The following is a 17,733-nucleotide window of genomic DNA, read 5'->3' as shown; positions in this document are numbered from 1 at the left end:
TGGCCCAGGGTGCGATCCTGGAGACCCGGGATCGAATCCCACATCAGGCTCCCGGTGCATGGAGCCTGCTTCTCCCTCCGCCTGTGTCTCTGCCTCTCTCTCTCTCTCTGTGACTATCATAAATAAATAAAAAAAAAAATTAAAAAAAAAAAAACTGTTGCTGTATTGAAATAAACAAAAATGATCTATTTTAAGAAAATTAATAGCAAGAATTAAGAGACAATAGATCTGGGGCAATTGGGTGGCTCAGTGGTTGTGCATTTGCCTTAGGCTTAGGTCACGATCCTGGGGTCCTGGGATCGAGTCCTGCATCAGGCTCCCTATGGAGAGTCTGCTCCTCCTTCTGCCTAGGTCTCTGCCTCTCTGTGTCTCTCATGAATAAATAAATAAAATCTTAAAAAAAAAAGACAACAGATCTGCTAATATTGTTCTTCATGGTCAGTAATTTCTTGTAGTCCTTCCTCTTTCCTTTTGTTACTACTGTTCCTCTAAGCTTTGTGCTAAAATGAGACAATGTTTTAAACCTTGTCAGGAGTATATAGTGTACCTAACCACAATAATTCAATTGAAGACTATGTTCCTTGGGCTATTACAAGCTTTTTATTCCAAATAACAATATTGATAAAATTGAATAACATTAATGCTCAAATATGAATTCCAACCAATTATCAATGTGTTATCAGTTCAAACCCAATAATACATTGTAAAATAACATCTTGAAAACGAACTGTAAAGGAGGCATAAGGACTAGTTAACATATTTTAGGCAGATATATCAATAATCTTTGGAGTTTAGTACTAATTCACTACATAAAACATGTATTCAAAGAAATGTGTGAGCACAACATAGAGCCTGATGTACATAAACAGAAGTATCAGAAACCTTAGTCAAAATGGTTTTTTAAAAATATTTATTTATTTATCTTAGAGAGAGAGCAGGCACTTGAGCATGCATGCGCAGGAGGGGCAGAGGGAGAGGAAGAAAAGCAAACTTCCTGCTGAGTGCAGAGTCTGATATGGCACTCAACCCCAGGACCCTGAGATCATAATCTGAGCTGAAATCAAGAGCTGAATGACTAAGCCACCCAGGCAACCCCAAACGGTATGTATGTATGTATTCTTCTAATTTTAAGATTTTATTTATTTGACAGAAAATGAGAGAGCACAAACAGGGGGAGAGGCAGAGGGAGAGCAAGAAGCAGGCTCCCTGCTGAGCAGGAAACCCGATGCTAGCCCTGATCTCAAGACCGTGGAAAGACCTGAGTTGAAGGCAGACGCTTAACTCACTGAGCCACTCAGGCACCACACCCAAAGTGATTTTTAAAAATAAAAGTAATTATCTCATTTAACTGAATGTTTAGAAGTGGTAGGCTCCAGGCCAAATTTGATCCAATGAAATCTAAAGTCATGGAAAGAGGTATAATTGCTTTTGGAGCAACCTTAATAACATGTTTCATCTCAAGGACAAACACCAATCAACTAAGTATTTTGCTGAAGGGCTATGTTGTGAAGAATTTAAATTCTCTCAATAGGAGCTAATAAATAACAAGATTCAACCAAGCAAATTTGAAGATCTAATTGGCTTTATTAAACAATTAATAAATTGGACAGCACCCCACCTAGCAAGTAGAGAGGCACTCCAAGGTGGGGAGGGACAAGAAGTGATTAGCAAAAGAAAAGGATTGTTTCAGGAGAGACTATTTGCTAGGGTACAAAAGCAAGGTGTCTTATGCAGATTACTTCATAGTTTTGGGGGGGGAAGAGAGAGGACCCACGTGACAGATTCATTGGTGCTGATATAAAGAAAAATTGCCCAACCGACCAGTGAAAGCCACATTTCTGGAGGAGATGCAACTGCAATTAGAGGGCAGCCCCAGTGGCTTAGCGGTTTAGCGCCGCCTTCGGCCGAGAGCGTGATCCTGGAGACCCAGGATCGAGTCCCATGTTGGGCTCTCTGCATGGAGCCTGCTTCTTCCTCTGCCTGTGTCTCTGTCTCTCTCTCTGTGTCTCTAATATAAATAAAATCATTAAAAAAAACAAACAAACAAACTGCAATTAGATCGGGTATCAAGCCTGGGTTTGAGAACCTAGTCTAAATGACACCACTTTGGGCTGGCAGTTTTCTTTAACAGAATGCTAGAGTCAATTACTGTCGTCCTGCCAAGGGCAAAGGAAGGAGGAGGTAAAGACAGGAAGTCAAAGCAAGAAATACTAAAATCCAGACTGAAAAGGAGGAGAGAGTTCCTAGAAGAACAAAGAGATCAACAATGTCTAATGCTACCAGCAGGATTCAGGATGATGGTAGAAAAAAAAAAGCCATGGGTGTCTTGTTTCCCTTTACGAAATAAATTTTAATAGTGTATGTGGTAGGGGCAGTAGTCAAGTTTTAATAAATGATTAAATGATTTAATTATTTTAAAGGGAAAAAAAGAATTGGGAAATGAGGCAGTGAAAACATTTCCGGGGTTTATAGCTTTGTGAAACTTATAGATACTACATTCTAGAATTCCCCTCCCCTCCCCTCTCCTCCCCTCTCCTGCTTCCTATGCCAGGAAGGAAGGTCTAAAACAGAACCTCACCATTTAGATCAGTAATTGTGTGATTCATATTTGTAAAACTGGTAAAGAACATTTATTTTTCAGTGTTTTGTTTTGTTTCAGAGAGGGATGGAGCAGAGGAGAGGGAGACAGAGAGAAAGAGAAAGAAAGGGCAGAAAGAGAATCCCAAACAGACTGCATGGCCAGGGTGGAACCGGACTCAGGACTCAATCTCAAACCCTGAGATCATGATCTGAGCAGAAACCAAGAGTCAGATGCCCAACTGACTGAGCCACTCAGGTGCCCCACTAATGGGCATTTTCAATTTTCTATTAAAAAAAAAAAAATACAGGGCAGCCCTGGTGGCGCAGCGGTTTAGTATAGTCTGCAGCCTGGGGTGTGATCCTGGAGACCCGGGATCGAGTCCCATGTCAGGCTCCCTGCATGGAGCCTGCTTCTCCCTCTGCCTGTGTCTCTGCCTCTCTCTGTCTCTATGAATGGATAAATAAAATCTTTAAAAAAAAAAAATACACTGAAAGGGGCACCTTCCTCTGTCCCTCCCCCGACCCATGCTCCCCAAAATAAAATTTTAAAATCTTAAAAAAAAAAATTATTGTTAGTGATGAAGATTTATAATAAAAATTATACTATGGGTTTAATAGATAACTGCACCATCAATTTCAAAGTACTATTTATAACAACCTTAAGAATGACATCTTTCTTTCTGACCTTTATTTTTTTTCTTTTTTTTTCTTTCTGAACTTTCTGAACTGAAGAGAAATCAATAACAATTTACTTCATTTCAATTAGTACAATGAAAATCATGTATCACTAATGTTTACTAATAATCGTACAATAGCATAAACTACTGTGTATCAAATAACCTTCATTTATCAACATTCAAATTGACATCATTTTACTGAAAGACATAAATACAAAACAATAATTTCTCCTGCCTCAAAAATAATAATCCTTATATATCATAGTTAGGTTTGAAAGAAAAAAGGATGTTTACAAAAGTGCATATAAACCTACTTCTATTGCATTTAATAACATGTACTTAATAACTTCAGTTTTTTTCTAGAGTAAATTGAACAAACTGAAATTTCTGACTTTCACCTAAATTTATCCAGATTTTTCAAAGCATTTTATTTTCTGCTATGCAAGTGTCCTTCAAGTCCTGAACTTGAAAATACTTCACTTTAAGGTCACTTTGATTGCAGGGGGAAAAAAAAATCCCATAAATCAGTACCCTAATAACTATAAAACTATAAAACAGTTGGAAAGAAATGCATTATCTCTCATGCTACTGGAGCTTACGACTCTAATAAAAAAATCTCATCTGATTAAGGACTGAGCAGAGGTAGAGAACATTTTTCCAGGTCTAAAACAAAACAATGAGGATGAAGACTTCCAAAATGTTAATAATTATTAGTTCAAACTATAAAAGGCTACCATGTATTACCAGACTGGAAATTAATTTTCCCATTGCCAGATTTACACAGATCTTCCTTTCTACCATATTCAAAAAAAGAGCATGAATAATACAGTGATGGGAATTTCCAAAATTATACCTAGCAAATATATCATTAGTAATATTGGTGAAATCTTAACTTACATATGCTATCTTTCTCAAGGTTCTCAATATATAAATGTTTCAAATAAGTGTTCAATACAAATTCTGATACAGTTTGGCATTTCTTAAAAAGATTTGTTCTATTTCTGTATATGCTATTTCTAGGATAGTAGTCTGCATCAGGCTCCCTCTGCCTATGTCTCTGCCTCTTCTCTGTGTCATGAATAAATAAAATCAGTTGACTGTTAAAAAACTAAACAAAGGGATCCCTGGGTGGCGCAGCGGTTTAGCGCCTGCCTTTGGCCCAGGGCGCGATCCTGGAGACCCGGGATCGAATCCCACGTCAGGCTCCCGGTGCATGGAGCCTGCTTCTCCCTCTGCCTGTGTCTCTGCCTCTCTCTCTCTCTGTGACTATCATAAATAAATAAAAAATTAAAAAAACAAAACAAAACAAAACAACTTTTTGATAAAAATCTTTTTAAATTTACAAATAAATATTTCAATACTTTGTAATTACACTTTGATTTTCCTTTAACAATGGGGTCTAATCTCCCCTCACATCCAATATCTGGAATAGCAAGTTTTCATGTGCTACTGTACACTGTATAGAGACACTGTTCTCAGAGCTTAGAGGTTTTGCTTTTCTAAAAGGGAACTACATGGGATCCCTGGGTGGCGCAGCGGTTTGGCGCCTGACTTTGGCCCAGGGCGCGATCCTGGAGACCCGGGATCGAATCCCACGTCGGGCTCCCGGGGCATGGAGCCTGCTTCTCCCTCTGCCTGTGTCTCTGGCTCTGTCTCTGCCTGTGTCTCTGGCTCTGTCTCTCCTTCTATCTCTCAAGAATAAAAAAAAAAAAAATCCTAAAAGGGAACTACAGCAAAGATTTTTGATTGGGTACATGACATTTTAATGTAACTGTCTTATGCAGTCACTCCATTGTATTGACATTGTTATAAGTTTATCATTAATGAATAAAAAACTTGCTCATAGTTACACAAAAAATCAAAACATAACTGAGATGTAAAAGGAAAAACAACTCCCCCTCTGAAATAATCTCACTGTTCAGAGGTAACCACTGCTGTTGACCAATCCTTCTGTAGACTTTTCATTTTTATTTATTTTACTTTTTTTTGAAGATTTTATTTATCCATAAGAGACAGAGAGAGAGGCAGAGAGAGACACAGGCAGAGGGAGAAGCAGGCTCCATGCAGGGAGCCCAATGTGGGACTCGATCCTGGGTCTCCAGGATCACGCCCTGGGCTGAAGGTGGCGCTAAACCACTGGGCCACCAGGGCTGCCCTAATTTTTATTTATTTTTTAAATTATTATATTTATTCATTTATAGAGAGTCCAAATGAGCGCAAGGAAGGGAATAAGAGAGAATAAGAGAGAGAGAAAATCTTAAGTAGGTTATGAGCTCCCGAAATGGGGTTTGATCTCACAACCCTGTGATCAAGACCTGAGCTGAAATCAAGAGTAGGCCACTTAACTGACTGAGCCACTCAGGCACCCCTGGACTTTTTAAAATGTAACCACTAGGGGCACTCGGGTGGCTGAGTCAGTTAAGCATCTCCCTCTTGATTTCAGCTCAGGTATTGATCTCAGGGTCCTGGCATCAAGCCCTGTGTCAGGCCCGGCGCTCAGCAGGGAGTCAGCCTGTCCCTCTCCCTCTTTCCCTGCTTGTGTGCATGTACTCTCCCTCTCTCTCTCAAATAAATGCAAATATTTTAAAAAATAAAATGTATACACTAGCATATATATCCTTTTACAAGTTAATTTAAATAAAAATGAGCTAGGGGCACTTGGGTGACTCAATTAAGCATCTGCCTTTGGTTCAGGTCATGTTCTCAGAGTCCTGTGATTGAGGCCCACAGTTGGGCTCCCTGCTCAGCAAGTTTTGCTTCTCCCCTAACCTCTTCCCCCTTTTCTCCCCTCCCCCTCTGGTGCTCACATGCTCTCTCTCTCAAATAAATAAAGAATAATAATAATAATGAGCTATATATATTGAGTTCTGTACAGTTTTCTTCATTTAAAAATGTATATGATGAAGGATCTACTTAATTTTAATGGCTATTATTGTATTTTCTGCATAATTTAACTAGTATTCTATTTGTACATTTAAGATATTGCTAGGTTGTTTTTTTTAGGTTTTATTTATTTATTCATGAGAAACACAGAGAGAGGCAGAGAAACGGGCAGAAATAGATGCAGGCTCCCTGCAGGAACCTGATGCAGGACCCCATCCCAGGACCCTAGGTGGGATCACAACCTGAGCCGCTCAACCACTGAGCCACCCAGGTGGCCCTATTGCTAAATTTTTAAAAATTAGTGATACACTGACCATCCTCATATATACATTTTATACATTAATATGAAGTAGAATTGAGGAGTAAACCTTTGTGGATTTCTTTGTGTTGATAGATGTCAAACTGCCATCCAGATAGGTTATATTAATTTATAGCGCCACTAATGGTATGAGAGTACCTGCTTCCCTATTCATCCTCAATACTGGCTGGATATTATTGAACTTTTCCATATTTTATGGAGTGAAAAATGCTTCATTCTTAAGATTATTTTTATTGTTTTATTTTGTATTTACTTATTTATAAGGGTTTTTTTTTTTTAAGATTTTATTTACTTCTTCATGAGAGACACTGAGAGAGAGGCAGAGACATAACCAGGGGGACAAGCAGGCTCCATGCAGGAAGCCTGTGGTGGGACTCGATCCCAGGACTCTGGGATCACGCCCTGAGCCAAAGGCAGATGCTCAACCACTAAGCCACTCTGGTGTCCCTATTTATTTATAAGGGCAAGCATTTCTCCAAATGTTTATTTTTTCCCTGTTATATATTCACATTCTTTATGAATTTTTATTCAGGCTTTTGTCTTATTGATTTGTGAGAGCTCTCTGCATATTAACTCTGTCATTTTTACATAATGAATATACATACATTATTTCAAAAGACTATTTTAGGTAACTAAAAACAAAAAAAGGGTGGCAACCCTACGTACTAATGTGGAATTAACTACAACCTACTTCTAAGTTTAAAAAAAAAGAAAAAGAAAAGCAAAGGGAAGAAATGTATGCTCCTGTATATTTACCAAAAACAGGTAACATATACATATGTGGCATATGGTATCTCTGGAAAGATACCCAAGAAACCAACTGTCAGGATTGGCTTTGGAAAGAGAAATGGGGAGATAATGGGAGGGTAATTCACACTTTCATGTATACATTTTTGTACTGTTTCAAGGTTTTTTTCTTTTTTTTGTTTTACATGAATGTGAATCACCTATTCAAATTTCATAATTTTTCTAAAGTGAGATAATTTAAATTCAGTCTTTTTCTTTCTTGGTTATCCTATTTTTCCAAAACTAATGTTGAATAACCTTTGTATTCATTCTGAAATGTTATTTTTATTATGTACTAAATTCCCATATAAATATTACTCTTTTCTAGAGTCTTTACTCAGCTTCATTGATTTATCTGGTTGCAACTGCTTCAAGTACTGCACCTTTACAATAAATTTTATTTTCTGGGAAGACTAATTAATCGTCTATTAATTTTTTTTAAGCTTTTTTTTCCAGGGCATATGGGTAGTAGCTCAGTTGGTTGAGTATCTGACTCTTGGTTTTGGCTCAGGTCATAAACTCAGGGTTGTGAGAGAGAGCTCTGCCTCTGGCTCCATGGTGGACATAGAGCCTACTTGAGAGTCTCTCTCCCCTTCTTTTTTTGCTCCTCACTCTGCTTGTATTAGCTTTAAAAAATAAATAAAAAAATTTTTTTCTGTCTATCCTCAGATTTTTTTATTCTGCTAAAATGTACCATTTTAAACATTTTTTTTAAATTTAATTTTATTTATTTATGATAGGCACACAGTGAGAGAGAGAGAAAGGCAGAGACACAGGCAGAGGGAGAAGCAGGCTCCATGCACCGGGAGCCCGACGTGGGATTCGATCCCGAGTCTCCAGGATCGCGCCCTGGGCCAAAGGCAGGCGCCAAACCGCTGCACCACTCAGGGATCCCCCATTTTAAACATTTTTAAGTGTATAGTTTCATTGGGCACTCACATTGTTGTGCAACTATCACCATCTCCCATCTCCAGAATCTAGATGAACTCTAATAACATTTTGTTAGGTTCCCCAAAACTAATGCTGCCAATATTCTGATTGTTATTATATTCAATGTAATTTACATAGAATATTTTTATAATATTAAGTCTTTCTAACCAAGCACAATATATGTCTTACCATCTTGGTCATTCATTCATCACTCATTCAAGAAATACTTATTCAGTGCCTATTATACCAGGAGTGATACTGGAGATATAAATGTAACTAAAGTATATATCTGTTTTTACAGATACTATGAAATCCAGAAAGTGAAATAGAGATTAAGCAAACAATTGCACATATAAACATAAAATTGCCAAGCTTTAAGGGATAGGTACATGAGTCTAGGATGGATTTACATTAAATGATTTGATATAATCCAGGGGATCTAGGTATCCTTCCTGAAGGACAACTGAGCTTACTCTCGAAAACATACTCAAATCATCTTCAATATCCTCCAGCTGGCTTCACACAGGTCTGGTACATTTCTTAGGTTTGTCCCTGAGTATATAATCTTTTAAAAAGTATATGAAAACTAAAAAAAAAAAAAAAAAAAAAAAAAGGGAAATGAGAACTTTTATTCATTTTATGTTCTAACTGGGTCTTTTCTATTTATGGGAAAGCTCCTGATCTCTGAGTATTTTTTTTAATTTTTATTTATTTATGATAGTCACACACACACACAGAGAGAGAGAGAGAGAGAGAGAGAGAGAGAGGCAGAGACATAGGCAGAGGGAGAAGCAGGCTCCATGCACCGGGAGCCCGACGTGGGATTCGATCCCGGGTCTCCAGGATCGCGCCCTAGGCCAAATGCAGGCGCTAAACCGCTGTGCCACCCAGGGATCCCTGATCTCTGAGTATTAAATTTGTAAACAGCTGCCTTTAGAATTTTGATTGTTTTTCAGGGAACTCATTCTTTCATTCTTACACATTTTTGCCCCAGCCAATAAGGTAAGAAAGAATGTCTGCAAAAGCTTCTATTCTTTGGGAAGTTTTAGGGGAGATGCTGCGGTCTTCTCTCCATTCATGTGAATGCAAGAGTGATCTATCTATTTGGTGTATTGTTAAGACTATGACATCTATTGAATCACCTTTCTCTATTGAGTAGAATTTTTTTTTTATTTTTTTTTTGTTAACTTTATTTATTTATTTATGATAGTCACAGAGAGAGAGAGAGAGAGAGAGAGAGAGAGAGGCAGAGACATAGGCAGAGGGAGAAGCAGGCTCCATGCACTGGGAGCCTGACGTGGGATTCGATCCCGGGTCTCCAGGATCGCGCCCTGGGCCAAAGGCAGGCGCTAAACCGCTGCGCCACCCAGGGATCCCTATTGAGTAGAATTAATGTGTAAAAGGCCATGGCTCCTATGCGGCCTAATTCTTTTGGCTCTCTTTTGGATTTTGACAATTTCCAATCCACCATGCAGGAGACAACATGTTTGCTCTGTTAATATAACTCTCCCATTACGGGGGTGCCTGGGTGGCTCAGTCAATTAACAGACCAACTCTTTGATTTTGGCTCAACTTATGATCTCAAGGTCCTGAGATGGAGCCCCACATCAGGCTCCCTGCATAGCAGAGAATCTGCTTGAGGATTCTCTCTCCTCATTCTGCCACTCCCTTCGCTGGCTCACAGGTGCTCCCCCCCAAAACAAATAAATAAATAAATAACCTCTTCCATCACAGAAAGGATGTTTGAGTTCCATACACTAATTACTCCATGTATAGTTTCAGATTGGCCAGGAAAAAACTTGAAAATTACATTTTTATTCTTAAATCTTTAATTTTCACTTCTAGGGGTGCCTGGGTGGCTCAGTTGGTTAAGCATCTACCTTTGGCTCAGGTCATGATCTCAGGGTCCTGGGAACGTGCCCTGCATCAGTCTCCCTGCTCAGCAGAGTCTGCTTCTCCCTCTCCCTCTGCTTCTCTCCCCCCAACTTCTGTGCTCTGACACTCTCTCTCAAATCAATAAAATCTTTAATTTTCACCTATTTTAGAATGCAATTAAAATACTTAATTGTATCAGCATGGAGTGTTTGATTAAAGAATAAAAAGCATTCTGTCAGTGTAGTACTTACTATTCACCAAATTTTGTGGACTGTACATCTGTCATAAAAAATGATTAAGTGTCCATTCCCAGTATTTAATTAATAAATTACATGCACGATAGTAATGTTCCTTATTTTATTTTATTTTTATTTTTTTAAAGATTTTACCTTTCTATGATAGACAGAGAGAGAGAGAGAGAGAGGCAGACACACAGGCAGAGGGAGAAGCAGGCTCCACGCAGGGAGCCTGACGCAGGACTCAATCCCAGGGCTCCAGGATCACGCCCTGGGCCAAAGGCACACGCTAAACCGCTGAGCCACCCAGGGATCCCCCGCAATGTTCTTTATATTATAAAATTCACACAGAATAAGGATTTTTAAAGAATGAGATCTTTAAAATAATTTTCACTTATTAATGTTTCTCAAATATTTTGCTCTCAACAAAAATATTAATAATAATTTCATTAGTTTTTAAAATCTTGGTTTAACATCTTCGATATGAAGATATTTGTGAGTGTGATTTTACATTAAATTTATTTCACTTCTTGGTTTTAATGTTATTGTACATGAAAAACATACCTCAAAAAGGTAGTAAGATTCAAAAGGAATTAGTACAAAATAAGGATACTCCTTTTTCCTATTCTAAATCTTAATTATGGTGATTTCTGTGAAATTCCAATAGAATTCTCCATCTTCCATAAGAGCAATCAGAAGATGTTGCATATTTATATCTAACAAATAGATTAAAAATCTACTGTAACTCTTCATTTAGAAAATTTTCAAACAAGTTTGACAATAATGTCTAAACTTCAGTGCACTTAAATGTTTATAGGTGAAAAACTTAAGTCATTTTCAGCAATAAAATCATACAACAGAAACATTTCCAAGCATGTGTTTTCAAATTATACATGCTTTTGACAAAAAATTACTTTTCCATTCATTGGTAAAATATCACTGTTACCTGAAATAATCAGATCAAGTGCTCCTTTTCTCTGTTCCGCTGAATATTTGCCAACATTGCATTTCACAGAAAGCCATTTGTCAGCACAAGAAAAGCAGGAAATTTGAAACTCTTTCCTTTTGGTACAAAGAAAGCATGTAATTTCTCTTCACTCTGGCAACTCTATTAAATATTTTGCCACAGAAAAATCATTGAACCTCTCTACTTTGTATGAAAAATTTTTATACTCACTCTACATAATTAAGTATTATGAAGGCTTACACTAAAATTTTAAGTCTTATTTTTATTAAAGTAACGAGATTGATGATATCCTGTAGAAGTTTATATGGTCTGGTTCGAACTTTCTTGTTTTATATCTCCCTAAAGATGCATCCAATAATTTAATTTCATATGTATTAGCACTGTAACCACATTCCAGAAAATTCATTTATTCTAGTGAAGTCAGTTGCTCCACTAAAAAAAAAAAAAAATCAGTTTTGTTTTCCCATGAAAAGTTTTTATTAAAGAAGTCATTTATTATTAAAAACATAATCTTTCTAGGATATCTTTCTTTTAATGGCTTAGGAAAATGGTTCTTCTATATTTCATTATTGACTCAGAATTTAACAAATAGCATAAGCTAAGACCTATTAGACATTTACTTTCATCTAAATAAATAGGAACCTCCCCACACTAGATAATTTTTTCTAACACTTGTTTCTTCAACTTTCCATCATATTCTCTAGGCATATTCTTTTTAGTGTATGGTAAATGGTACCTAGAAGAATGTTTGTCTCTTTAGAAATTCTTTAAATTATTTTAGCTATTTTAACTGTGGCAGGAAGGAATAACATATAAGCATTGTAGTAAATAGGTTTCTTTTAGTTGTTGCTATTTTTGTTTTGTCTTTCATTGTTAAGAAAACTCAGAATAGGGATCCCTGGGTGGCGCAGCGGTTTAGCGTCTGCCTTTGGCCCAGGGCACGATCCTGGAGACCCAGAATCGAATCCCACGTCGGGCTCCCGGTGCATAGAGCCTGCTTCTTCCTCTGCCTATGTCTCTGCCTCTCTCTCTCTCTCTGTGTGACTATCATAAATAAATAAATTTAAAAAAAAAAAAAAGAAAACTCAGAATAAATCTTAGAATTCTAAACATTTATCACTTAATTTAATGTGAAATTGTATAAAGTGTTGCATGTCACATAATTTTTTTTTTTAATTTTATTTTTTAAGTAGGCTCCACGCCCAGCATGGAACCCAGCTTGGGGCTTGAACTCGTGACCCTGAGATCAGGACCTGAGCTGATTATCAAGAGTCAGATGCTTAATCAACTGAGCCACCCAGGCACCCTGTATGTCCCATAATTTTAAACATCACTGAAAAGATGGCTGAGATTTGGTTTCATATTCTGGATGCATGCACTTTTAAATACGTTGCTAACAGTGTTTTAGTTATTAACTAATTATCTCAAAAAATTCTAGTTACTAATGGCAAGATTCACTTCCTAGAGAAGATAGAAATCTCTATTTCAAATAGTCTTCTTTATAGTTGCTAATTCTTTTAGCTGACTTGTTAGATCCCATTAAACTGCCATTTTTATAACATATGTTGGCTAAGAGACTGTACTGGAAGAAAAATCTAGCTCTGCTTTTTGTGGTTGTTGCTTTTTTTCTTTTATTGACCTTTAATTCTTGTCTTTTTTGTGTGACTGTTTTAAAATTATATGCTTATTGTCTTAGGCCAGTTCCTTCAGAAGCAGAATCCAAGATGAGGATTCCAGTGGTTTTTGTTTTGTTTTGTTTTGTTTGAGAAAATGATGTTAAGATGAATCCTGTAAGGCAGTGAGGAAGAGAGAATAGGGCAGGAGAAAGGTCTAGGCAAAGATGTGGGTTCCAGCTGAAGTTTATCCTCAGTCTGATTCTAAGAGTATGGATGTTGCCAGGAAGTCATCCCACCTCGAGGAAAGAAAGCAAGAATTACATTCAGTCATCAGCTACAGGCTGCCTGGGGTGTGGATGGGAGGGAGGCAGTAGTGTTTAATCTCTCTGATTTGGTAGCCCCCCCTTCATTTCAGGGCAATTCTCCCAGGCAGAAGGGTACAGCTATGAGCCCTTAGCAGCCAAGAATTGACAGCATATGGGAAATGGGTGCAATGATGAGGAAAGAGGGTCTTGGCAGGGCACCAATACCCCTTTTGTGAGGTTAGCATAATTAACACTAGATATTATAATTGATAAATCTTTTTCTTTACCATTGTACAATATGTCACAATGTGCTAAAAAGGAGCAAACACAGAAGAGTGACACCTAAATTCTTGCTCTTATTCCTGGATACCTGCCACCTTATGTAACCCTCTGACCTTGGGACTGAGTAAAGATGCAAGTGGTATTCCATATATTAAACATTAGTAAAAATTAATTTCCTGTTTTTAGGTAAAAAATAAATTTAAATATAAGTTCTAATATTTTATTCCTGAACCTCAGTCAGTTACCCTGCAAACTCCAGCTTGGAGATCACACCAGTCAGCAATGCCCATGAAGCACAGGCCTATGGAATATGTGAAATAGAAAAGGCTGGTCTTCTACATCCTTTCACCTCCCCTTTCAGTGTATTCCTTATATGGACACTTTGCCCCATATTTGCCTGCCTTCTACTATGTATCTTCACACTTGCCAGAATCCCCCATTTCCAGCACTGTCTTCTTATATAAAGTTTCTACAAATCAGTAACACCAATGTTCCAATAGAAAAATTAGCAAGAAATAGGGATCCCTGGGTGGCGCAGCGGTTTAGCGTCTGCCTTTGGCCCAGGGCGCGATCCTGGAGACCCGGGATCGAATCCCACATCGGGCTCCCGGTGCATGGAGCCTGCCTCTCCCTCTGCCTGTGTCTCTGCCTCTCTCTCTCTCTCTCTCTCTGTGACAATCATAAATAAATAAATAAATAAATAAATAAATAAAAAAAAATTAAAAAAAATTAGCAAGAAATAGATAACTCACGTAAATGAAAAATACCTAGTAGCAATCCAGTCAAAACCATAACCCGGGCAGCCCAGGTGGTCCTGTGGTTTAGTGCCACCTTCAGCCCAGGGCATGATCCTGGAGACCTGGGATCGAATCCCATGTCAGGCTCCCTGCATGGAGCCTGCTTCTCCTTCTGCCTGTGTCTCTGCCTCTCTCTCTGTGTGTCTCTAATGAATAAAACAACAACAACAACAACAACTATAATGCAATTGCACTTTTTCATTTATTAGCTGACAAAGCTAAAATAATCTCATAATACACTGGGATGTATAGGATCAGAGAAATAAATATTTTATGGTGGTCAAGTTTGGCAGTAGCTGTCAAAATGTAAAATGCATATCTCTTCAACCCAACAATTCTGTTTCTAATAATTTATGCAAAAGACATACTTGTGTATGCACCTAAAGGCGCATGAGCGAAGGTATTTACAGCATGGTCTGTAATAAAAGAAAATTGGGATCCCTGGGTGGCGCAGCGGTTTGGCGCCTGCCTTTGGCCCAGGGCGCGATCCTGGAGACCCAGGATCGAATTCCGCGTCGGGCTCCCCGTGCATGGAGCCTGCTTCTCCCTCTGCCTGTGTCTCTGCCTCTCTCTCTCTCTCTCTCTGTGACTATCATAAATAAATAAAAAAAAAATTAAAAAAAAGAAAAAAGAAAATTAAACAATTATTCCATATCTGTAATATGCGGCATTATAAAATAATGTATGTTTTGTATGCATATGTGAACAAATTTTTAACTGGCTATTGTATGTCATATGCTGATATGGACACAGAATATTTCTGGTGGGAAAGACCAAAAAACTGGCATGTTGATTGCCTCCTGCATGGTAATCTGAGTGGCTGAGGGATAGGAGTTGAAGGGCAACTTTCCTTTCATACGTGTTTTTGGGGGGGGGGGGAGGAATATCATTTAAAAAATAACCAACAGGTTCCACTTCCTTTCTCTTAGCCGCCACTGATCTTGGAAATAAGGGTAGGCACCTAAAAATGGATCCTAGCTGGAAGGTTAAATAACTGATAACCGTCTACAAAAAGAATTCTGAAATATGGATCGAGGAGGACTGCTGAGAATCTCTCAAGACCCATTCAAGGAGAATTCCTCCCTTTTCCTACTCCATATCTGTTTTAGGCTGGATTTTCTTCAAATACTCAAACCAAAGAACATATCACAATTGAACGAATAGCAAGGCATCTATTACAATCCAGGTGTCTTCTATACACCAGACATTAAGGAGATTTGCAAATATGTAAAACAGAACAACTCTTCTTACTACTTATTTTTTTTAAAGATTTTATTCATTCATCAGACAAAGAAAGCGAGAGAGGCAGAGGGAGAAGCAGGCTCCATGCAAGGAGTCCAACTGTGGGACCCGATCCCTGGACTCCAGGATCATGCCCTGAGCCGAAGGCAGATGCTCAACCTCTGAGCCAGTCAGGCGTCCCTTTACTACCTATTTTTAAATATATTTTGCATAGAATGTTACTTATGTTAACATGTAATGGGTTTTAGATTTACCTATTTACCTAAGTAAATATTTAACATTTTTATTTCAATTTCAAATATATAACTATCTACAGACACATAAACAGAAGTTCTTTGGGGTCCTCAATAATTTTTCAGAGTGTAGAGGGGTCTTAAGAACAAAAAGTTTGAGAACTACTGGTCTAAAATGCTCTCTTCTTTATTCATCTTCTCTTTCTCTCCTGGCATTAGCATGTTCCTTCCTGCACTTGGAGATCTGTGTACCTCTGTGTATTGCCTCTACTGGAAGAGACAGGCCTCTTTGTATTTATCACAGTACTCAGCAACGCTCTGCACATAATAGCTCAGTAAGTATCTTTTTCAGTAAGTGTTGAATTAAAAAAATGCATGTTGCTTTCCCAGTTTTCTTCTAAATCTGCTCTTTTCAAATTTATCTTTGCTTGCCTCTGCTGGTCCTTAAAGGTAGCCACTGACTCATCTGTTTTTTGTTTTTGTTTTTGTTTTTGTTTTTTTTTTTCACTGCTTAAACTCAGATGCAAGCTTTTCACTTAGCTCCATACCAACTGTGTGACTCATCAGGTGTGGAGAGGGTGGGAAGGAGCCTTGCATTCCTGACTTACATTCTAACCTTCCTTAAGTATTGGTATTGTTGCATTATTCTTGCTTAAGTGCCTACTGAATCCCTGTTAACCATCTCAGGTCTAAATACTTCTGTCCCTGCTCATGTTCACAACTATCCCATATACCAACCTTATCTCCCACTAACCCCACACATCCTCTCTGTAAGCAAGCTGATTGCCTCACTGGCTCCCACATACTATTTCCCAATTACAGACTTTTTGCATTGGCCACTTCCAATGGCTAGATGTTATCAAAACTATAACACTAGTTCAGCTCCCATAGTCTCTATTAAATCTTCTTAGACTGCCCTTTTCTTTCTTCCTATACCATCATAGCAAGTAGGTGCCTGGCAGTGGTCAAGTTCTGAACTAGACATCAGTGATAAAAAGTTGAATGAAACACAATCCTTGCCCTCAAGAATGTATCCAATAGGAGAGACTGACATGACCATAATAAACACTATGTTTCAAGCATTTAAAATGAATTCTCTCATATAATACAATCCTAAAAACAACAACAACAAAATAATACAATCTTATCAGTGGTCTTACTTTCCATCTAAGAAATGAAGTAACTAGACACTAAGCAGATATGTATCCTGCCCTGTCATATCTAGAAAGGCCAGAGTCTTCTCCATTCCACAGCTGGAGCTCTTAATTATCTTATAATGCTTGCTGAGTAAAAAAGAATCAGAGCACAATGGACAAAGTGACTGATGAGCAACAAAGAAAAGCCTTTGTTTCTGGGAGTAAGGAGAGGATAGGACCAGTAAGAGAAAGTCTCATGTTGTCCTTTTGCAAGGCCACAAAAAAATCCAAACACACAAATCACCATTATCAAGGGCATGGAGCTCTGAGTAAGAGACAAACTTCAGCAAAGTGTTGCTCTTTCTTTTGGATTCCCATAGAATAGGCCATTGTTCATATTCTTATTTAATCATCAAATGTGTGGAAATGCTTATTTTTTTATGCATCTGTTTCTGCCATTAGACCATTCAGTGAGGATGGGGAAGGTATCTTATTCATCTTTCTACATCCACTAGCTCATAGTAGGTGCTCAATCCATGTTCTGAAAGGAGTGAGTGATTGGCATGCAGGATGTGTGAGGCTGGGGCGAGAGGGCTGATAAATGAGATCAGAAGGCAGGAGGAAGCCTGATTTTAGAAACCAGACTATGGAGATTTAAAGCTTATTTGCAGGCAAAGAGAGCAAGGAACCTAGAAAGGTATTTGTTAATACTATTTATTATTTTCCAAAGCAATGAAAGTCTACAGTTTTAGAGGCACCTGGCTGACTCAGTCAGTAGAGCATGCAGCTCTTGATCTCAGGGTCATGAGTTCAAAGCCTCATATTGGGCATAGAGCTTACAAAAAAAAAAATATTAAGTCTATAGTTTT

General features: G+C 38.1%; 1 protein-coding gene across 1 annotated transcript in view; it reads left to right on the top strand.

The window, feature by feature from the left end:
* Positions 1-372: 372 nt before the first annotated feature.
* The window catches only part of WDR89 (WD repeat domain 89), a 68,017-nt gene continuing 50,656 nt past the window's right edge, over positions 373-17,733 (top strand). Inside the window, exons 1-2 of the mRNA XM_072762562.1 lie at positions 373-1,101; positions 15,948-16,063. Of these exons, the coding sequence (XP_072618663.1) occupies positions 1,072-1,101; positions 15,948-16,063 (146 nt within the window). The 5' untranslated portion in view covers positions 373-1,071. The remainder of the gene's footprint in view (positions 1,102-15,947; positions 16,064-17,733) is intronic.

This window comes from Vulpes vulpes, chromosome 6, assembly GCF_048418805.1.
Source record: "Vulpes vulpes isolate BD-2025 chromosome 6, VulVul3, whole genome shotgun sequence".
Lineage (NCBI taxonomy): Eukaryota > Metazoa > Chordata > Mammalia > Carnivora > Canidae > Vulpes > Vulpes vulpes.
The sequence above is the reverse complement of the archived record's forward strand: the minus strand, read 5'-3'. Positions and strand labels throughout refer to the sequence as shown.